Raw genomic sequence first — 21,219 nt, forward strand, 5'->3', positions numbered from 1 at the left:
TAAACAAATGATCGTTTAAAAACCAGATGCCCAATTAAAGAATTTCAAATTAACGGGGGTCCACTGTAAATACACGAGAAATTAATTAATGCTGTCGTCTACATCGCATTAGCTCCAACTGTGAACGGGGGGGGGGGAGCAACGAATTTGGAATGTAAATGATATTCGGCTCTAACCCAGTTGACAGGTTGCTTTGGAGGTTACAATAATTAGCAACCAATTTGATGTCGTGTTTGTGATGTGACAGCAATTCTTCTAGTTGGCAGGGATAGGAGCAACATCGAAGCTGATAGACAGCTGCCAACCACACCGAGATTCCTGGTTCTCTATCATTATGCAAACGAGTTGTTGTTTCTCGCGCGGAAAGCAGAGATCGGATGTGAAATGACAGCTGTCAGAGTGGGTGCACTCGGTAACGTAATGATCGATCACCGAAGTGTCGTTTCCATAAATTTACCTTAGGTAAAATGAGCAATCCGAGGGCAGGTGAAGATTGCTTCCTGTCGTGACTTGGGAAGGAAGATAGGAGGTTATTAGGCATTGCTGGGTAATTTGTGTTTTTCGTGTGTGGCATTAGAGCGCAGCAAAAAATACAGGTGGAGGTGCTATCAACGGCCATTTGTGACCTTGAGATGTTGAAAATGGACCAGTTTTGGCGTAAATTTCTACCAGCGATTTTACTAACTGGACCAACAAATTACCTAGAAAAGCTGTGTGATTTTTTTCATAATGCATTGGGAAGGTTAATTCAGTTATATGTTGAGTTACGAATCGTCTCTTACACACTTACTTTACTTTTTCTTATTATTGATCAATTAAGCGGCTCTTCACAAGCCACGTTGATGAATTTTGAGAGATTTGGCGACCCGCCAAAAACATCACCACCCTCTCCACTCTTGAATGTCCAAGTTTTCATTTATTTTGTGTACAGCCACTAAGCTGGAACTTACTCAAACACTATTTCTAGGATGGGAGAAAACCAAGGATAGAACAGTATTAGGAATTTTTGGCATCTACTGTCATGGAAACTCTTGAGCTTACCCAAGAGTTGCCTAGAACAGAGCAGAAAGATTCTCGAAATTACAATAGAAGATTATTGACATTGACTTTAATTCTCTGAGCATGCCTTTGTAATTATGTTCCTAACTAATTGTAGGGTGGCAACAGAATTTCCATTTTAACATTTCCCTGCTTTTCTAGTTGAAATTTTTTTTCTGGTTTTGTAAATTATGTTTTAAGCTTAAAAAACACAATTCCAGTATATTTAGATTAGACCATTAACTCCGTTTCGTAATTTCCTAAGTCTTGGAAACCATCAATAGACATGTTTAAAATTTCATAGAATATGACGGGGAAAGATCGTCACCGCGATGCGAGATGAGCAACCGTTATGTTTACATAAAAAAAAATGTTATTTTCTAGAAAATGAACATATGAACGTGTCATCAATGATGAGCATGATTGACCGCCCGCGGATGCTACTCTGTTATTGACAGATCAGCTGTAATTACACAGAGAACCATTAGACGATGCTTGGGACTAGCATTCATCATCAATATGTAAAAACTGGTGATCTTAAACTAGGCAATACCAGCGCCGGCCGCGCTCGAGCGTAGTTCAAAAAAGGAATGGGTAGGAATGTGTTGACGTGACACTCGCTTTGATGGAAGCCGAGAACACCTCTGCACTTCCACGAGGAATCACTGAGATATTTGGTAAGAGGGTTGGGATTGCAACGGAATTCGCTTTGTTAAACGCAAAGGAGCTTGGGATTGAACCCACTGTCTTCTGCCCAGTAAGCAAAAACGTTTACCACAAGGCAAACGAGCTCCTTTTATTACAACACACATCAATGATCAATTTGTTGTTATTCCAATGTATTCACAAGAACAAAAAAGCGATCAACGAACCTTGAATGTGGATCCCATTGGAGATTAAACGCATGATGTTCTACTCAGTAAGCAAAAATGGTCACTCTAAGGCCACCAAGCCCCTCATATCGCGTTGTTATTGCAACCATTCAAGCCCGGCTGCGACGGTGACGTTGATAACGATGTTAAGCTTCACAAAACACACGATAATCAAGCGATGTCACTATAAGTCTCCTTAATATGATGGGACCTGAGATTTATTAAAACTCAAACTTTACAGCGGTGCCGTTTACAGAAGAATAAGCCCCCTACGACTGATGATCTTTGAAACCTGGAGACTAGAAAGCTACGAAAAAGCGCTTATGCCTTCATTAAATTTAACTTTTACGCGAAGATGCATAAATGACGTAGTATTTAAGGGTGACCAGCCATGTAGAAAAATACGCTTCAAGGGAGATGGGGTCCAAAGTTGGTGCTTCGTCAAAGGTAAACAAACGTTTAAAGTTTGTTTACGTTCCATGAAGCACAAATTTCGGTCCCTCTCTCACTTGTAGCATATTTTTCTGCATGGCTGGTCACCCTTAAATGCTACGTCATTTATTCATCTTCATCTTATTCAGAATCCAAAAAACTTTCACATTTTTGGGCTACCGTGCCCCTTACTTCACAAAGTAAACTACGACTGACGCGATATTTTAAAAATATTGAACATCTTTTAAACTATCTTTAACGAACTCTATTCTCCATTTGATACAAGAATTTGCCATGACAAAATAAGCATTAAAAATACTAAATCTTTAACCAAACCCAAAATAGTTTTAAAACGAAAAACCACTTATATCCTGCATTCTAAATTTATAAGCAGGGTCAGCTGGCACCAGAGGGAAATAAATATAAACTACGATATGTCGCCCCATCAGATTTGACTCTAATCAGATTCTGGTCACTTCCCCGATGGTACCCGGAATATATCCAGGTGTGAGTAATGTGGCCCTATGCACGACCAATAAATAACTTTTTCCCATGGAATTCTCATGTGATTTGATGTGTCGCATGATGGGTTTTGATTCAAGATGATTGACTACTACGACGCTGACATTGTCTGACCTCAAGCACAAGCTGAGTCGGATGGGTTCGGATCGAAAGCTGGTTTTATTTGCATACTTTCCAGGTCCGTATTAACAACCCTTGGGGCTCCTGGTATATTTTGTTTACTCCGAGGCCCCCTATGATTTGAATTCTATTTTTTGAAATTCTAGCACTCATGAAATAATGATAGGTAGGGTAAAGAATGCAAAACAGACAGAAATCTCGTGCCAAAAACGGGAAGGGTCCGGGAAGGATCCGCATTATACCCTAGGGACATACATCAAAATTCCTTCATCTTCATGGTGACCAAAAAATCTTAATTTGCAATTTTCCCGTTTTTTCCCGGAACTTTGGAATTATTGCGGTTTAGCTATTTTACTTAGGCACAAAGCTGAATGCAATTAAGCTGAAGTTTAAATGAATAATTTCTAAGACAGCAGCAACTTTGCTGGATCTTGAATTTGGATCTGCGACAGGTTCGAAGTCTTCACAATTTGTGTATGAAAATTTCGCTCTAAATATTACAGGCTTTTATTTGATAGTTCTCAAGCCTTTCATTTAGATTAATTTCCTTTCACACAGATCTTTCCAGAATTCTTCTTAAATAAATTTGAAATTCTCTCTGGAAATCCCTTGTTTTTTTTATAATAATACAGAAATTCTCTGAAGAACACTCCAAAACAATCTTAATATTCATCATTTCTTCGAATTTTAAACTCTTTCTGAGAATTCACTTGCTCTTCAATTTTTTAAACATGCATGAAATTCTCCGTAGAATTCACCTCAGACCAACAATTGAAATTCTCCCACCGAGAAATCTTCAGTCTTCAAATTTTGCTCAGAATTATCTTGGAGTTCTTCTCTAAATTCCTTTGAAAATTGCATGGAATTCTCTAGAAATTCCTTTGCGCTTGGAATTATACTAGGACTATTATTATTATTATTTATCTTTATTAGGGAGGCTTTCAGCCTTGGGCTGGTTCGCTTCCAACCCATATGCTAGGACTATCCTTATAGATCTTCGCATCATTATTTTGGCATTGTATCCTCAAAATTCACGTTCCATAGTATTTTTCAATAATCCTGGAATCCTCTTCACTCTTGAGATCTTGTAAAAACTCTCCTAGAGGTTTTCCTAAAGCTTTCTAGACAATATTCTCTGAAATACCTTGGTGTTATCTCTAGAATTCATTCTAAAATCTGCTCAAATTTGTTTTGGAAAAAAAAATCTAAAATTCTCTTAATAATTCTTCAAAGTGACTGTAGTTATCCTGAAAATCTAGTCCAAGGATCTTGAAATCTTATTGTTTTTGAAGAGAGGACGACGTATATTTTTCCAGATTTTTCAACTAAATTTACATGACATTTTCCCGGTGACTTCAAATTCCAGCTTTTTCGGGTTTTCCCGGTTCACTGGTCACTCTGCATGTCACATATAAAAAACTTGTTTTTAATCCCATTATATTTGTTTTGCCTTGAGCACATTTTGAGACCCAGCTCCGTAATTATTCCGGATAATATGCTTAACCAAAAGCTAATTCGCGGACGGATTCCTCTGATGGAAAATAGTAAAAACAACGCTTTCATGTCCAAAATTCTGTAAATTAATTCCATCTAAATTGCAATAACAGCAACATTACCATAGTAAAACTGTACTGTGAAGCTAATTTTACGAGCTAATCAAGTTTACAATGAAGACCTAGAATACTTAATACAGCCACTCTATGCTGTCAAAGCAAAATGCTACTCCAAGCAATAAAAAAAACTCCCAAGCAAGACCATTATCCTAAACTATCATTTAGTTAGTTCTCTGAGCTAATCAAGCTGTAAAGAACACAATAAGGAACAAGAACTAGAAGTATTCAGAGAAAAAAATCATTATCTTCTCTTAAAGCTGGGGTTAGACAAAGCAAGTTAATTGATCAACTCAGTTGAATTCAACTGACTTGAACGTGTAAACTATACCATTTAACTGACTTGAATTGGAAAAAAGTTGAACCAGGATCAACTTTTCAAGTCAATTGAATTCAAATGAGTTGATCAAATACTTGCCTTGTCTAAGCCCAGCTTAACTCTTAATTATTCTTGCATTTGCTCTTTTGCGCTCCAATGCTCTCAAGGGATTGATTTTTATTGGACACGCTGGATCGAGCAGACGCAGAATCTACTTGAAGGTTAAATTTTGTCAGACGCTTTTAGGTATAACATCTATTAAGAAACGCACATTCCCATAAGCAGCTTAATTTTGTAACAACTAACAACGTCTAGCGTCTCTATGGAACTGAATTTTTGACTCAGGACTGCGACAACACCCAATGGGAGCTGAATTTATAATAGGCTCAAAATCATCGAAATAAAAGGGTATTGAGTTACTTTTGCTCCATTTGCAAAAATGCAACATCAAGCATTGAACAACCACAACTTCGCAACTCTATTTAAAATTTGAAATTGAAAACCATCTTCAAACTACAACGAGTAATTAAGTTGTTTGAAACTCAGCCATACTTATCAATATGTTTCTGTTTTAAAGAAATATTTCCCTGACTTTGAATGAAATTCCCTGACAATCCCAGATTTTCCAGGTCCACAAAGGAATTCCCTGATATTCCCTGATTTTTATGCGGTGTTTTTTATGTAGGCCTGCTGTTTTTTGTAAATCAAAGGATGTATTGGGTAGCATTTATCATATGTAAATATGTAAATTTGATGAGAACAAGTATAATCCAAAGATTATTCCGAAGAGAACTTCTAGGGTATTCTTAGGAATTCCGAGGAGACTAGAAAGTAATTCTGAAAATAAGTTGAAAGGCTTTGTGAGGATACTTGGGAAATTTAAATGTAGTTATAAGTAGAACTACATGGCAACTTTGAAGTGAATTCCAAGAACATTGTGAGGAAATGTCTAAGAGAATTTCTAATAAGCTCTGAGAAGAACTCAAAGAGAATTCAGAGGATAAGTTCAAAAATATCAAAAACCCACAACTGCAAATAAATTCTTATAAGAGTTCCAAAGTAATGCTGCCAAGAACTTCTTAGCAATTCTGACAATCATTTCAGAAGCATAGAGCACAACTTTTCTCAAGAAAACCTCTCCGTAGGACCCTCTATTTAAAAGATAAAAGTGCATTCTAGGCCAGTGCTGCTCAGCTGAAGGCATATGGCGGGTCATATTGCAAGTTTCTACGTGAAGTGCTGGCCACACTCAGCACCGTAGTAAGGGGATGGCAAGAACAGCCAAAAGATTTTATATTTAGCGACCTTCCTCACAATTCATCGATAGCAATTTCATTTTTTAGATCTTGAAAAAAAAAAACATTTAGATCACAAATCATTGTTCTATAAAATTGTAACAAATTTTATGAGCTCTAAAATTAAGTTAATATATTGAAGTTGGATATCTCGAAAGATTTCCAAGGCTTCATTAAGACTTAAGAAGTTTTATGAGCTACATAATCATGAAAATTATCCGAAGACTGATATGCTGAACGTGTACTATCCATGACGTTAAATCTTGAAAAGTGAAAGATTGTTGTAAAAACCTTGAGCTTGAAAAAAAACTTGTGATGTAACTTGCATAAATTTGAAAGAAAAAAAAATATAAATTTGTTGAGAATTGGCATAACCCAAAGGTTATTCCGAGGAGACTAGAAAGTAATTCTGAAAATAAGTTAGTCTTTTTTTTTGTGAGGAAGCTTCAGGAAAATACTTCGGCAATTTAAAGGTAGTTATAAGTAGCACTACATGGCAATTTTGAAGCGAATTCTAAGGGCATTGTGAGGAAAAGAGAATTTCAAATAAGCTCTGAGAAGAACTCCAAGAGAATTCAGAGGATAAGTTCAAAAAACATCCTAAAATCCACAACTGCAAGTAAATTCTTACAGTAGCTCCAAAGTAACGCTGACAAGAACTTCTTAGCAATTCTGACATTAATTTCAGAAGAATTGTGATAAGAATTTGAAAGGAATCTGTATCGGATGTTAATTCAGTTCTAAAGGAATCTTATTTTTATTTCGACTGCGTCAAGGAGAGGTTGCATAGCAGTAGTTTTGAGTTAAATTCCAAGGAAGTTTTGAACTCACAACATCTGAGGATGCACGGAAGTTTTGGGAAGAATTCAACAGAATTAAAAAATGTGTAACGGAATTTTAGAAAAAAAAAAATAAATAAATTTTAATACAAATTACAACGGGAATTTAATAAAAAATTGAATTGAAGAGATTTTTTTAAAAACTATTACGATAATTACAAAACTTTTTTTAATAACTTTATTATTGAGATTTTTAGTACTTGGCTAGTTCATCTCATTAATAAAGACAAAACGCTTACTACTACTACGACAATAAACTCTCTCTGTAATATAGCTTGATCGGAGTTGTAGAAGGATAATGATATATTGCTGGCTTTGTTGCAATCTACGCGGATGAGGACCAGTTTTCAGAAAATCATTCTCGCATTCACTGAGCCTCCGTGAGAGAATAAACTCGTGTTCGAATCTGGCAAACAAATTTCACGCTTGAGATTATCATGCATTTTCACGCACTCACACTAACAGCGCCAAAAAATCATTCGTGCTTAAAATTAATAAAAACCGCTCAAACGTCAATTGATGCATGCTGTGATAGCTTCCCATCCACTGACGAAAAAACAACAGTAATAAAAATGAATAACTCCAAAATATAGAGCAATGAATTTTTTAATCTGAAAACTTATCGATGATTTTTACGCTGCTCTTACAAAATACAAAACTCATAGGCAAAGAAACTCACGCATGAGATTTGAGTTTTTTAGTTTTTCCGAATACTGTTGAGGACATAGCTTGATTAGCGTTGCCAGGTCATTTTCTGAAAAATCTGGACTAGTCTAAATAATAAATCTGGATAAATCTGGATAAATCTGGAATGCTCCAAAAATTCCTGTTTTTAACATAATCCTATTGAAATCAAAGTGATGTGTCAATCTCCCATAAAAATCTATCAGGATGATCATCTGGAATTTATTCAAAGTCTACCAGAATGTTTATGAAATCCATGTTTAAAAAAATATATAAAGCCAACTTGTTAGCGTTGCTAAAATCATCCAAAAGTTGAGAAAAGTATTGACACAGTGTTCCCAAAAAGTTTAAATATCCATTACGCAGCATTTTAAAATTGATTTAATTTTTTGGTAAAATACTGCAGAATTTTTTTTAGGATTCTGAAGCAGCAAAGAGTCAAGCAACTTTGATGGGATGATTTTTTTTAAAACTAATAGTCGATTTAGTCCTTAATATTTGATGTAATACCAGAATATGTCTTAAAGATTTTATTAGTTCTATAGAATTCTAATATTACTCTGAGATTGATCAGACTTCCAATTTCATTCTTGACATCATTCAACTCACAACACTCGGTAGACCAGTAGGCAATTTTATTTCAAGCTAAAATTCTCCTGGCTGAAGTGACAATCAAAGCCTAACATCGTGGTACTCACGCACAGTTTACCGAAACTACGGGTTACTCCACGTGACCATTACAAATAATTTTATGTCAAAGAATAATATTATTATATAACTAAAATGAAAGTCTGAAAGCGTCATTTTTTAAGTTTCAGAATCTTGAAATGATTCTAAATTCTGGAATTTATATTTTTCCTGTGATCATGAAATTTTTTGTTAGTCTGAATGTACTTCATTTACAGAATTCAATTTTAATCATCCTAAAATTTCATCATACTTCTATTCTGGACTCCCCTAAACTAATCTTGATAATATCCAAACTTTTTCAGTAACATTCTAAGAGTTATTATCATTATCTCTTGTAATCTCTAATAAATCGCTCTCTGAATCCACAATTCTCTCAAACTGGTAATAGTTTCCAAGAATTGGCATAATTTTGTCTCAATTTTTCTCTTTGCAATTTCCTTAGAATATTCTTAATAATTTACTTGGTACGCTTTTTAGAATGACCGTCACATTCTTCTCAGACTTATTCTCTTCGGTATACTCTAAGTAACAAGTACTTTGCCAAAATAGCCTTGAAAGTCTCCCAGAAATTTCCAGATTTCTTAAAACTTGATAAAACCTAATCTTCATAGAAACATTGGAAAGAATTCCATTGAAATTATTCTCACCGTTCATATCAGCATTCTCCTTAAGTTTCATCTTAAGAATTTTCTATGATTTCTCTACCGAATTCTAACTTTTTCCTTTCTTCACAAAATCTCCATGCAATTGTTACCAGAGTTTGCAAAAGAAAATTTATACCGTCTTCACTTCAATCAAAGGTTGCACAGACTGCATACTTACACTTCACTGTAAACTATTTTCAGAATTACTTAAAAATTCTGAAATCTAGGGCAATTCAGAATTCTAAAGTATTTCAAACTGCTAAGGTAACTCAATATTCACAGGTACTTTAAAATTCTATTTAAAAATCTAATTAATTATCCTCAAAAATATCACGAACATACTTCAAAGTCCTGGTGGTTGTCTAGATTCGAAAGCCTTGCTAATTTTCCAAAGCTCAATTTATTATGAAGAGCTTTGAGTGTGTTGGTTTATTTCCTTTAAATTCCGATATAATTGCTTATATATTGACAGATACGCGTATTTCGTCTACTACTTGCAGACTTCATCAGTGCCAAGTACTCAACACCACAATTTATTGTTTTCAATCCTGAACAGTTTTCGATTTCTCTAAATTCCAAAACTAGGAAAATTCCTTCCAGGATTCAAAAAAAAAAAAAATATAGTCAAAATCTAAACAAAAACTCAAAATAAAAAAAAAAATCCTGGCTCGATATTTCGAAGAATGAAGAATGTTTAGAAAATGTCTCAATATTCATGATTCTGCAACCCATTACAAACATGTTGTAACAATTCCATGTATGATGTTGCAATAATGTCCAACGATGGACCTTTAGTAATTAAAGTAGTAAGTTTGGCTTTTTATTTTTTGAGAAGAGGGTCCATTTATTGCAGTGATATTTATAAAGCAACACATTTTAAAAATCTGGGAAAATCTGGAACATATTTCAAAAATCTGGATATAAACGTGATCTGTCTGTCTATCTGGCAATACTTCTGAAAATCTGTAAAATCCAGATAAATCTGGAATACTGGCAACGATGATCGGAATCGAGAAAAGACATCGCAAAAAAAGGCCCATTAACACCGTGTATCATCTTCGGCGGTACTTCGTGAAGCTGCTTGCCAACAAATTGGTCGTTTCCTTCTACCAGCCCGAGCAAGCTATACTGGAATAAGTCTGCATCGTGCTCTCTTGCTTTCTGCTGAAGGAAATGTTACTGCTAACAAAAGCTACAACAAATTTAAAAAGCACTTTCTGTATTCAATATTACCTGCAAATGTTCTACTTGGTTGACTCTTATTCCTCTTCGATCCTTGTTTGGACCCTACTCGAGGTAATTCTGCTTGGATATCGACTTGGAAAATTCCCTTTCGATCCTTCGGATTCTTTTAGTAATCATCTGCTTGGAAATCGATTTAGAGAAACGTTTTACTGCCGCCATGGCACCGAAACGCAAGAGAAAAGGGCAATCTCATGATCCCCCTTCTGATGGAATTTCTTTGAGCAATCAATTTGATATGCTCACGGATGATGAGAATGATCTATCATCCAGGCAAAATGCCACTTAACGTTCCCGGGTTAATGCCAAGAAGGAAAAGGTTCCCTTATTGTGATAACCACTTCCGATTTCCATGCTCTGCACACGGAACTTTTGAACTTCGTCAAATTCAAGTTTTCACTTCAAATTGGCCGTCGGGGTCTTCTCAAGTATCTTACTGATAAGCAACACAAATTTTTCACTTACGACACCAACACTGAACGTCTGTTCAAGGTTGTCTTGAAAGGTCTGCCCAGTGGAGAATCTCTGGATCAGATCAAAAATGAATTGACAAAATTATTTGGAGCTGAACCACTCTAAGTAATCAAAATGAAAATGAAATCCCGAGCCGGCGAATCGCGCAACAAGATTTCTAATGATTTTTATTTAGTTCACTTCAAGTCTATTGAACAAGCAACCTTAAGGCCTCAAAAAAGCTAGCCTTATGAGCCATGTTCGAGTGAAGTGGGAATACTTCAGTAAGACTGGAGGAAGTTTCCTAAACCTCACCCAGTGCCGTAAGTGTTAGAAATGGGGTCATGGAACAAAAAAGTGCTACATGCCAGCTAAATGCAAGAATTGTGGTGATTCCTCTCACGTAAATGACGACTGTCCTGTGAAGGAAGATCCTAGGAAATTTAAATTTTCAAATTGTGGTGAAAACAACAAATCCAATTTTCGGAAATGTAAAACTAGCAAAGCGATCCTGCAATCTAGTTCTACACGATAAGTAGGAAACGCTCCACGTTTCCGATCAGGTACAAATTACTCTGCTGTTAACAACGGTCAGCGAGGAACAAATTCTACATTCGTACCCGTAGGTACAAATATCCCCCTGCTTCAAATTTTTCATCTATACCTACTCCTCTCGCTGCTAACAATGTTCAGCGAGTTAATGGAGCTACCTATGCTGCTATTGCAGCGAGTAGAAATCAAAATACTAACCAACGTAATTCTAACGGAAATTTTGACAACAACGTTTCCCGCCCACATTACTGCCCCTAAAATGGAATTTTTACAGAAATCATTAATTGACATGATTACTGATATGCTAAAAACTAACTCCATGTTTGATGCTATTCAAACTGGAGTCAAATTTGCGAAAAATATTGTCATGACTTTGAAATTCAATAATGGATTTTAAATCATAAAATATTTCGAATTGGAATGCTCGATCTCTTAAAGATAATTCAGACGAGCTATTTAACTTTTTGAGAGTTCATAACGTGCATATTGCCGTTATAACTGAAACGTTCCTTAAACCTGACCATAAGGTTAAAAGGGACGCAAATTATTTCATTTATAGAAATGATCGTATTGAAGGAGCCTGTGGTGGCGTTGCCATCATTGTTTATAGACAAATCAAACATAAAATTCTTTCTTCATTTGAAACCCAAGTTTTTGAAACTTTGGGAGTTTCTGTCGAATTAAAATTTGGACAGTTTACGTTTATAGCTGCCCATTTCACAAACCAATACGTAGGCCAGCAAAAGAATTTTTCTCAAGGGTGACCTTCAGAAACTTACCCGTCATAGGTCTAAATTCTTCATTATTGGTGATTTTAATGCAAAACACCGCTCATGGAATAATGCTCAAAGCAATTCCAATGGTAATATTCTGTTTGATGATTGTTCTGCAGGATATTACACTATTTAATATCCAAACACCCCAACATGCTTTTCTTCTGCAAGAAACCCCTCAACTATTGATTTGGTCTTAACTGATTCATGTTGACTTTGTAGCCAATTGGTTACTCATGCTGACTTCGGTTCTGATCACCTTCCAGTAACTTTTGAATTATCCAAAGAAATAATGTCGAATCCCAACAGCTCTACTTTCAATTACCATAAAGCAATATCGAACATTTATGGAATAGAACTTCGATCCAAATATTCCTTTGCAAACCAAAGGTGATGTTAATTATGCTCTATTTCTATATCCTCATCAAAAAACTCCCAGAGAGTACCTTGTCTTTCTTGGCAAAATTATTTAACAGTTGATAAATGGAAAAATGCAAAAGTTGTTCCAATTTTGAAGCCAGATAAAAATCCAGCTGAAACTTCTAGCTACCGTCCAATAAGTTTCCTTTCTCATGTTTCCGGATGAGAATTTCTTTGGCTGACTTCCAACACGAGGGGAAGTACTCAAGTCTAAGACACTGATTGATAATCAGTGCCAGATGGTTGAAGAATCTGGAACTCAAACGTTTTTTAAGGATTCATTTTCAAGCACGAAGGGGGTCATAGGGCCAGGTCTCCAGTAAAACATCACTGTCCATTCAGCACAAGTGACCATCCAGCATTCCTACTAGATTATCAAATGTTGTGCTTAATCATTTATTATTAGTACATAGCAATAAACAATGCAAGGTGTTGATTAATCTGTTAATATGCTTTTATAAGCGGGTTCAAATGCACTTTTGGTAAGCATAAACACTGATCTGGCAACACTAGTGTACATGTTTCCAATGTGGTAAAGATCCAGATCAGCCCTGGGACCTGGTAGCCTAATTAAACTACCTCAAGGTTTTGCCAAAGCCCAGGGAACGTTTGAGCTCCAGATTAAGCATGTTGCCAAAACCTGGGGCTTCTTCCCAGTAGTTAAGTTAAATTTTAATTGTATTGTTTGATACACCGCAGAATTGTGAATTAGAACCTAGTTTTGCAAGATCGTCTGCAATCCATTACATATTTACTGAGTTCATGCGACCCAGATAATTTTTGATGCACATTTTTAAGCCCATCATGCTTTCAAAGCTGCTTGACTATCAGAGAAAAACACAAATATTTGTATGCCTGTACTTTCTTTTCAGGCAAACATTGCCACGTTCTCGCTTAACACTTGAAAAGGATCTATTAGCTTTTGCAAACAAAAGTTGAAAGGCCGTTTTCACGTTTTGTTTACAAAAGCGGATTGACCCTTTTCAAATGTTACGCGAGCATTCTAGTATTGCAAACAAATCTGCTTGAAACACGGTTGGCCAATGTCCCATTGCAACTGAAAGCTTTATTCCAGGGCCAAAGATTAAAGCACCAGTTTTGTTCCAATATTTGAGCCGTCCGTGAAGAATATAATTGAGCCTTTACGAACAATACTACCCATAATCGCATATCAGTCCCATCTTTGCTTGATTTCCTATCCATATGGGACTGATATGCGATTATGGGCAGAATAGGACCTCCAACTTCCCAATCTGTAAGCGACGTTTCGCATACCTTATAGGGAATGTCATAGTTATCCTCAGGTTTCATCCAGTCTCCGTTCGTAGTCATCACCGTCTCTCTTTTAAAATATTGCAAAATACTAAAGAGACCAACAAGATCACCTGACAAGACATTTCAGGATCTTGTAAGCCTAAGTTAATTGACAATACTTTATGCAAACATGAACGATTGACGAACGATTTGCGCTTTTAATTGTCTAAATTAGGAACCAACCCAAAAAACCCCAAATGAATAAAGCACTCATTCAAGAAATCACGATTCACGATTGTAACGTTCGATTGAACAATTAAGCCAATCAATCGCCATATAATCCGCTCCTCGAAGAAAGCTGACGATTATTGATGACAATAAATTGCCTTTCCAAGACCAATCAACCCCTACGGACAAATTGATTCAACACAAAACATTCCCATCATTCTTCAAATACGTCATTATCTCCTCCACGCGTGACAAAAACAACATACAGACTACAGAGTGATAACCTGAGTGAGACAGTGGTGGGGGGGCAACGGTGGTGGTGGTGAGTTTTCACCTCCCATCTACATTCAAATGATGTGTGCCGATTAGGCATCCCATTAGCAAACGACAAGAAATAAAAACATTCCCCTTCCCTTCTTAGGTCAAATTCATTATCAGCCCGATAAAGAACGTGCAAACATCAACACCATCATTACAATTTGTTTACCGAAGAAAAAAAAACCTTCTCAATTACCCCCACAAATTATGGAAACATTACTCACCGATGCCGTTACTCCTCCCAGCACGGCCAGATTTCGTTTGTGCTTCCCGGCTGCTTTGTAGCGTGTGTGGATTTTTCTCCCGACCCAGACCGGAATTCCTAAAAAACAGCATATTAAGATCAATACGTCTATCTGAATTTGTGTCTAATTCAGCACATTCACTTCATACCTATAATCATCGCCGGCACGGCAATGCCGGCCACCAGGGCAATCCCTAGCGGTGCCCCGACCAGGGTCCCCAGCTGCCACAGCAGCTTCTTCTTCCGGGACCAAGGTTTCTTGCCCCAGAAGGTGCACCCGGAAGGGCTCAGATAGTGCAAATCGCTGATCTCCTTCATGCAGAGCCAGCAGAATTCGGACCCACAGATGGCGCAAACCATGTGGTTGCACGAACCGTCGTCCATCTTGACGATCAGAACCTGACAGCGGGGGCATGGTTTGATGTCGTCCTCTGTGGAATGGGGGAAGGGGGAGAAGAATAAGAGGCAATTAGAATTACTTTGCTCGTCTGCTGTCAGTGACCGACCGCGGTCGGTCATTGACTTGTTTTGTTTTCGGGTGCGAAACCTGTTACGTAGTTAGCTCTAGGGTCTAGGGTGGATCAAGATTAGTAGGATTAAAAACAATGCATCATTTCGAATGGATTTTGCGTTCTTAAATATACAGGGAGGAAGTAAGAGAATTTTCTGTGGCGTCTTTGCAGGAACGATTGACGGTGCACGACAATCGAATTCATACGAACAATGGAAAAGGTCAAGACAAGATTGATGAACCTTGAGCTGGAGGACCAATCTCCTCCGACTGATAGGTACTAATGCTAGCAGCAAAGGTGCGATTCGTCGCAGCAGCTCGACGAATCTTCTCGTAACATTTAATTGTGTTACTAATTGATGTTTGTCCTGTGGAGAGGCAAGGTCTAGTTTACACTAACACGTTCGTCAATACAGGGCACCAAGTGATTGAACGTCGTGCATCGGGGATCTACCGGTGCCAGCCACAGCAACAGTACTTCAGGCGATACGGTAATTTAGCTCCATTTAGAAGTCAATCGTATTTAATCGTTTCGAGTTAACAGCACCGGAGCGCAATGGAGGGGAAAAAAGGTTTAGTTCAAGGATAGATCAGTTGTTCTAAAGGCGCGCGCCGTGCGGTGTTTACAATTGTGTTACGTAACAGTGGTGTGTGTCAGTGTACTTTGTCCGTGACTCACTCGGCTGCGACACGGCGGGGGCGACGGCGAACAAATGAGTCTAGTTATGTTTCACTTATCGCTTAATTATCTCTTTTCAACGGCAATTGATTTACGTTTTCATGCTTCATATATTTTGCATTGCTCATTGATTGATTTGATTTTACCGATTGTTGAATTCGTTATGGCATGGTTTAATCGAACGATGATGCGATAAGTCATGTAACTGTTAAAAGCAATTAAGCAAAGCTGCACGACGATGAGGGTCGCTATACACGCTAACTTGAAAGTACCCATTAATGGTTGAAAAAGCCCCATTTTGAAGAAAAGTGGCTTAACTCATTAAATGAGTAAATTTTTTACCCATTAATGAGTATCTGTTACCCATTAATGAGTAATTGTTAATCATTAATGGGTAACAGATACTCATTAATGGGTAAAATAGTTTAATCATTAATAAGTTAAGCCACTTTTCTTCATAATGGGTCTTTTTTTACTCATTAATGAGTACTTTCAAGTTAGCGTGTAAGCTATTCTAATCTAGTGATGCACCGAACAGTGCTATTCGGCGTTTACACCAAAACGTTACCCGTTACGGTCTTTTTCCAACAAGTGCCCGAGCAAACTTTTGAGGCTTTTTCTTCTTCTTCGCATTTCAAGCTTATTGCATATCGCATATTAGCTTATTGCGTGCTCTTAACTTAGTGTTCTAGGTGCACTTCCACAGTTATTAATTGAGAGCTTTCGATGCCTGTACCATTTTTGCATTTGTATAATTGTGTGGCAAGTCCAATCATACTTCTATGCCCAGGGAAGTCGAGAAATTTTCCAACCCGAAAAATTCCTAGACCGGACGGGGAATTGAACCCAGCCACCTCCAGCATGGTCTTGCTTTGTAGCTGCGCCTTTACCGACTGAGCTAAGGGAGGCCTTTGAGGCTGCAAAACTTGATATTCGGCCGAATGCTACAGCAGTTCATTACTATGCCAGGGCTGGTAGTGCCGATGCGATATAATAATAGTGACTTTAGTGACTAAAATTACGGAAATAGTGACCAAATAGTGACTTGTAAATACTAAATAAGTACATGTATGGTTGATTATATGGTAACTTAGAAATTCAAATACGGTATGAGATTGAAATAAACTTTTTATGTCATGGATCTTAAAATCAAATTTCATAAATTCCTCTAATTTAATCTAATCTCACAACGGAATCTTCTGTGAAGAGCATTTGAAGTGATTTTAATAATTTACTTCTGCTTACGTTATACATGATGAATAGGAAATAGTAATTCCCATTTTTGTATGATCTTGAATTTGATTCTGCGTCCGAAATCTTTAAATATTTGATATATCTAGGTAGATAACTTTGATAATTCGCTATGAACTTTTCACAGATTTTTTTTTCAGAATGATCTCAAGAACTATTTTAGAATAATTCCTATTCTCTTGAACTTAGAGGCAAATAAGCTTTTGCAATAATAATTTTTTTTTTTTTATTAGAGACATTTTACGCTTGCATAGTGCATTCATGTCTAGATTGGATTAATTACAATTTGTTGTACAGATCGGTTTCTTTTAGCAAAGAAATGATGTTTTTTTCTACTGCATCATTATTGTGGAGTATTGCTTGCAGGCTTGAAGAGTCAATGTTGAATTGTGATCGGGAATCTTGATATTTCCTACAGTCCAGAAGGATATGACGTATGTCGATGTTGGAGCCGCAGCATTCGCATAAAGGTGAGTCTGTTCTGTTGATCAGGAACTCGTGGGTGAGCCTCGTATGTCCTATTCTCAATCGGGTTAGGACCCGTTGGTCTGCGGGGTCCGCGCTGTCCTATCATTGGCTTGTGTCGGATTTTATCTCGCGGAGCTTAACGTCCTGCGAATTGAACCATAGTTGGTCCCATCATTCTCGTATAACGCTTTGGACTTCTCTTACTGCGTCCATGGCTGGTATTGGGATATCATGTGGTTCGTTCTTTCTAGCTTCACCCGCTAGACGGTCTGCAGAAATATTTCCTTGAATACCAGCATGACCAGGAATCCAGCAGAATTTTATGTTTTTGTTGCGAACTGCCGCTTCAATACTTTCGATCCATGGATGTGTAGAGCTACCGGACTCGAGAGCATAAAGACAGCTGGCTGAGTCCGTTAGGATAGCTATTGGCTTTTTGGATGAAGTCTTGAGTGCCAGGTTGAGGGCATAGGCCTCTGCTGAGTACACGCTGCACTGACGAGGGATGGCTACGGATTTGCTAACGCCAGCTCCAAAAAGGCCTGTGCCGACTGTATCGTCACTCTTGGAGCCATCGGTGTAAAGTATGGTGTGTCCTTGAAAGTGTCGTTCGATTGTATCCTGTACTATGGGTCGTACTTTTTCTGGCGGGTCTCCAGCCCTAATAACCTGTTTAACGTCCCAGACGATCGTAGGTTTTGGTACATTCCAGTGCCGTTCTGTAATCCTATTGCGCTGACAGATTCTAGGAATAGTTGAATTGGTTTTTTCGGTATACAGCTGTAATGTTCTTTGAATGACTGGAAGATCGGAGGCGTCACTAATTTTCTCTAAAAGCCGAATCGTCACCCGTGCTAACGATTGTAGTACCAGAAGGTCAAATGGTAGCATGCCTGATTCAGCCATGATAGCGAGTGTAGGGCTTGTGACGAATGCTCCAGATGCGAGTCTAATCATCCGGTTGTAGGTTGGGGAGAGGATTTTAAGGGCCGTATGGCCTCCTCTGCTAACTAGACCTATTCCGTACAGAAGACGTGACGTGATGATTGCAGATCCTACCTGCAGCAGTGAACGACGGGAGTCTCGGGGAAGTCTTGATCCAACCATGGTCAGTATTCGTAGTCGCGTGGCGCAGTTTTTGACATTCTGGGTACAGTGTGCTCTAAAGGTGAAGGTCTGGTCTAGCGTGACACCTAGAATTTTGAGCCGCTTTGTTCTAGGTACTGGGATGCGGTCTATGGTTATATCTTTCTTGGGCTGGCGACGAACATTAGGGCTACCGTAAAAGATGTTTGATTTGTTAGATGATATAGAAAAACCTATGCTTATCGCCCATTTGACCACCGCGTTGACAGCAATTTGAAGCTTTCGACCTAAGTTTTGATTCTTTAGGCCTACTACGATCAAAAGGATGTCGTCGGCATAAAGGAGAACCTTGACACCATTTGGAACCACCCGAAAAATCGGTTGCATAGCCACGAGGAACAAGGTCACATTCTCCAATGTAGACAGGTGTGAGAGTTGCCCCGCTACGGCTACTTGAAAGGTGCGGTCCGATAGGAAGCTTTTCAGAATAATGTACATGCGTCCAGAGAAGCGCCATTGCTTCAGTGTCCGTAAAATCCCATGTATCCAGGTGGTGTCATATGCCTTTGACAGGTCCAGAGACGCAATTAGACAGTGCTCGTCTTTTCCGGGTAAATAGCTTTCCAGTTCCGCGAAATGAGTTTCGGTGCCGGCTCCGGATCGGAAAGCGTGTTGTCGCTTATCCAGTCGTTCTTTCGTTTCTAATTCCGTAATTAGTCGTCGGTTAACCATCCTTTCAAAGACTTTAGATATATAACTTAAAAGTGTGATGGGTCGAAAAGCAGCAGGTCCGGTCTCAGTGGAATTTGGCTTCGGAATTGGTACGATGATCCCCGTACACCAGTTGCTTGGGAAAACGCCACTGTGCCAAATGCGATTAAACAACTCTAGTAGTGCGGTTTTTACTGAAAGAGGTAGTCGTTGGAGCATGGGGTTGCCCATGGAGTCGGGACCCGTAGAGAGGCCGCGTCCCTTTTCAAGGGCCCACAAGAGCTCATCTAATGTAAAATCAGTGTTGTATCCGTTATGCTCGTCTGTTGATGGATCAGAATATTTACGTTCGGCTTTCTCCTTCGCTATTTGGAATGTTGTTGAGTAGTTGGAAGTTGCCGACCTCTCAGCGTAGTGCTGGGCCAGTATTTCACCTACTTTTAAGGGATCATCGGTTGGACCTGATGGTTGTCTGATAGCTATAGTGGTGTGACGGCGTTTGCCACGCAAGGTATTGATGGACTGCCAAAGTTCCGTCGTTGAACTGGTAGGAGAGATCTTCGCGACGAAGTTTTCCCATGATTGACTTTTAGCGTCACGGATCGTTGCTCGTGCTGTTGCTCGGGCTTCCTGAAAAGCCTGTAATGCATCGATTTTTTTCGGGTCATCGTCAGCAAGGCGTCTTAGGGTTCGTAGCATTTTTCTTCGTCGTTTAGTAGCCGCCTTAACTTCAGGGCACCACCATGGCACTGCTTTGGGAAATAATAATATTGCATTCTTGAATTTTTAGCAGGACAATCAACAAAATTCTTGGAAATAGATTGTTTTCGTAGTTGGAAATGCTTTACATCAAATATCAGAATTAAAGTGGACATTTTATACGATTGATGAAGGTACGAATCGGGTAGAGCATCTCCTTTACCAATCTCATCCGTTAATGAGGGATGGTGAGGGCAGTGTTGGGAAAATATCAAAAAATCAAATCTCACCAACGCCCAAGATCACGCTTGATTTTCGTAGACAAAAATCAACAAACAAACTACTGCGGTTGATTTTGCAAGCTGTGATATCGCAGCTCCGAATATCAAGCTAACAAAACTCACCAACTGCAAATGTCAACAAACTGTAGTGAGATTGAGTTCAATGATTTTTGCTTTACACCCGAATGCAACCGAAACTTCCATAACGGCTTGCAGCAGTCTCTTCGCGTCTACCATCGGTGAAGATTAAAAAGAGATAGCAAACTATGCTTTCTCTTTCTAAAATAAACGATGTGCAATGGAATCATTTTTGTGCCGAGTCAACTCTCAGCTTGATTTTTGCACGTTGTGAATAGTCTCGCAATATCAAAGGAGCTTGTAAAGTCAATATCAAGCATGATATTTTGTTCCAATATCACGCGTGATATTGCGAGCGCATGAGAGAGGAAAAATGTCAATTGATTTCTGATTCTGCCAACACTGGTGAGGGGTGTTTCTCCCTGCCACCACTGGTAAAAGGGATGATCGATCGCCGATCTACTCATGTACCTCTGATGTGCGGAAACAATTCTATCGATTGTTTCACACTTAAGTCGCCATCCCGAGCAAAGTCTGAAATCAAATTGAAATCTAAATTTGATGTTGTGATTTCGCTAATAATGATTAAGGTTGCTGTTGTTTTGGAGCGCAAAAAAATTTTCCATTGAAAACTATTTCTGCTATCAGTGAGAGCAAACTGAAAACTCAATTTTTCCTGTTGATAACCAAAAAATTTGATGTTATGCTAAGGCAATGAAAACAAACCCACAACAACATATTTTTGAAGAGCAAATGTACAGCAAAATGAAAACGAAATTTGGTATCAAATTTGTCAATTGCGTAAACTGAAACCAAATTATGATTTCAGAATGATGTTGATATCAAAACTTGATTTCAATTTGCTGTCATTTTGATGCTGGACTTTGCTCGGGGTCAGACGCAAAC

At 38.2% G+C, this 21,219-nt stretch overlaps 2 protein-coding genes across 5 annotated transcripts in view; both read right to left on the minus strand.

Annotated features, from left to right (window-relative positions):
- LOC135702959 (uncharacterized) overlaps positions 1 to 21,219 on the minus strand; it is a 222,516-nt gene that overhangs the window by 113,314 nt on the left and 87,983 nt on the right. The gene's annotated exons all lie outside the window — the stretch shown is intronic.
- The window catches only part of LOC135702951 (E3 ubiquitin-protein ligase RNF19B-like), a 208,901-nt gene that overhangs the window by 66,522 nt on the left and 121,160 nt on the right, over positions 1 to 21,219 (minus strand). For all 4 annotated transcript variants that reach the window (XM_065224023.1, XM_065224022.1, XM_065224025.1 and 1 more), the window contains exons 4-5: positions 14,699 to 14,980; positions 14,530 to 14,627 (exon numbers count right to left, since the gene is read on the minus strand). In XM_065224023.1, the coding sequence (XP_065080095.1) occupies positions 14,530 to 14,627; positions 14,699 to 14,980 (380 nt within the window). The remainder of the gene's footprint in view (positions 1 to 14,529; positions 14,628 to 14,698; positions 14,981 to 21,219) is intronic.

This window comes from Ochlerotatus camptorhynchus, unplaced genomic scaffold, assembly GCF_037179485.1.
Source record: "Ochlerotatus camptorhynchus isolate MF236.1 unplaced genomic scaffold, CSIRO-AGI_Acam_v1.1 ptg000203l, whole genome shotgun sequence".
Classification (NCBI taxonomy): Eukaryota; Metazoa; Arthropoda; class Insecta; order Diptera; family Culicidae; genus Ochlerotatus; species Ochlerotatus camptorhynchus.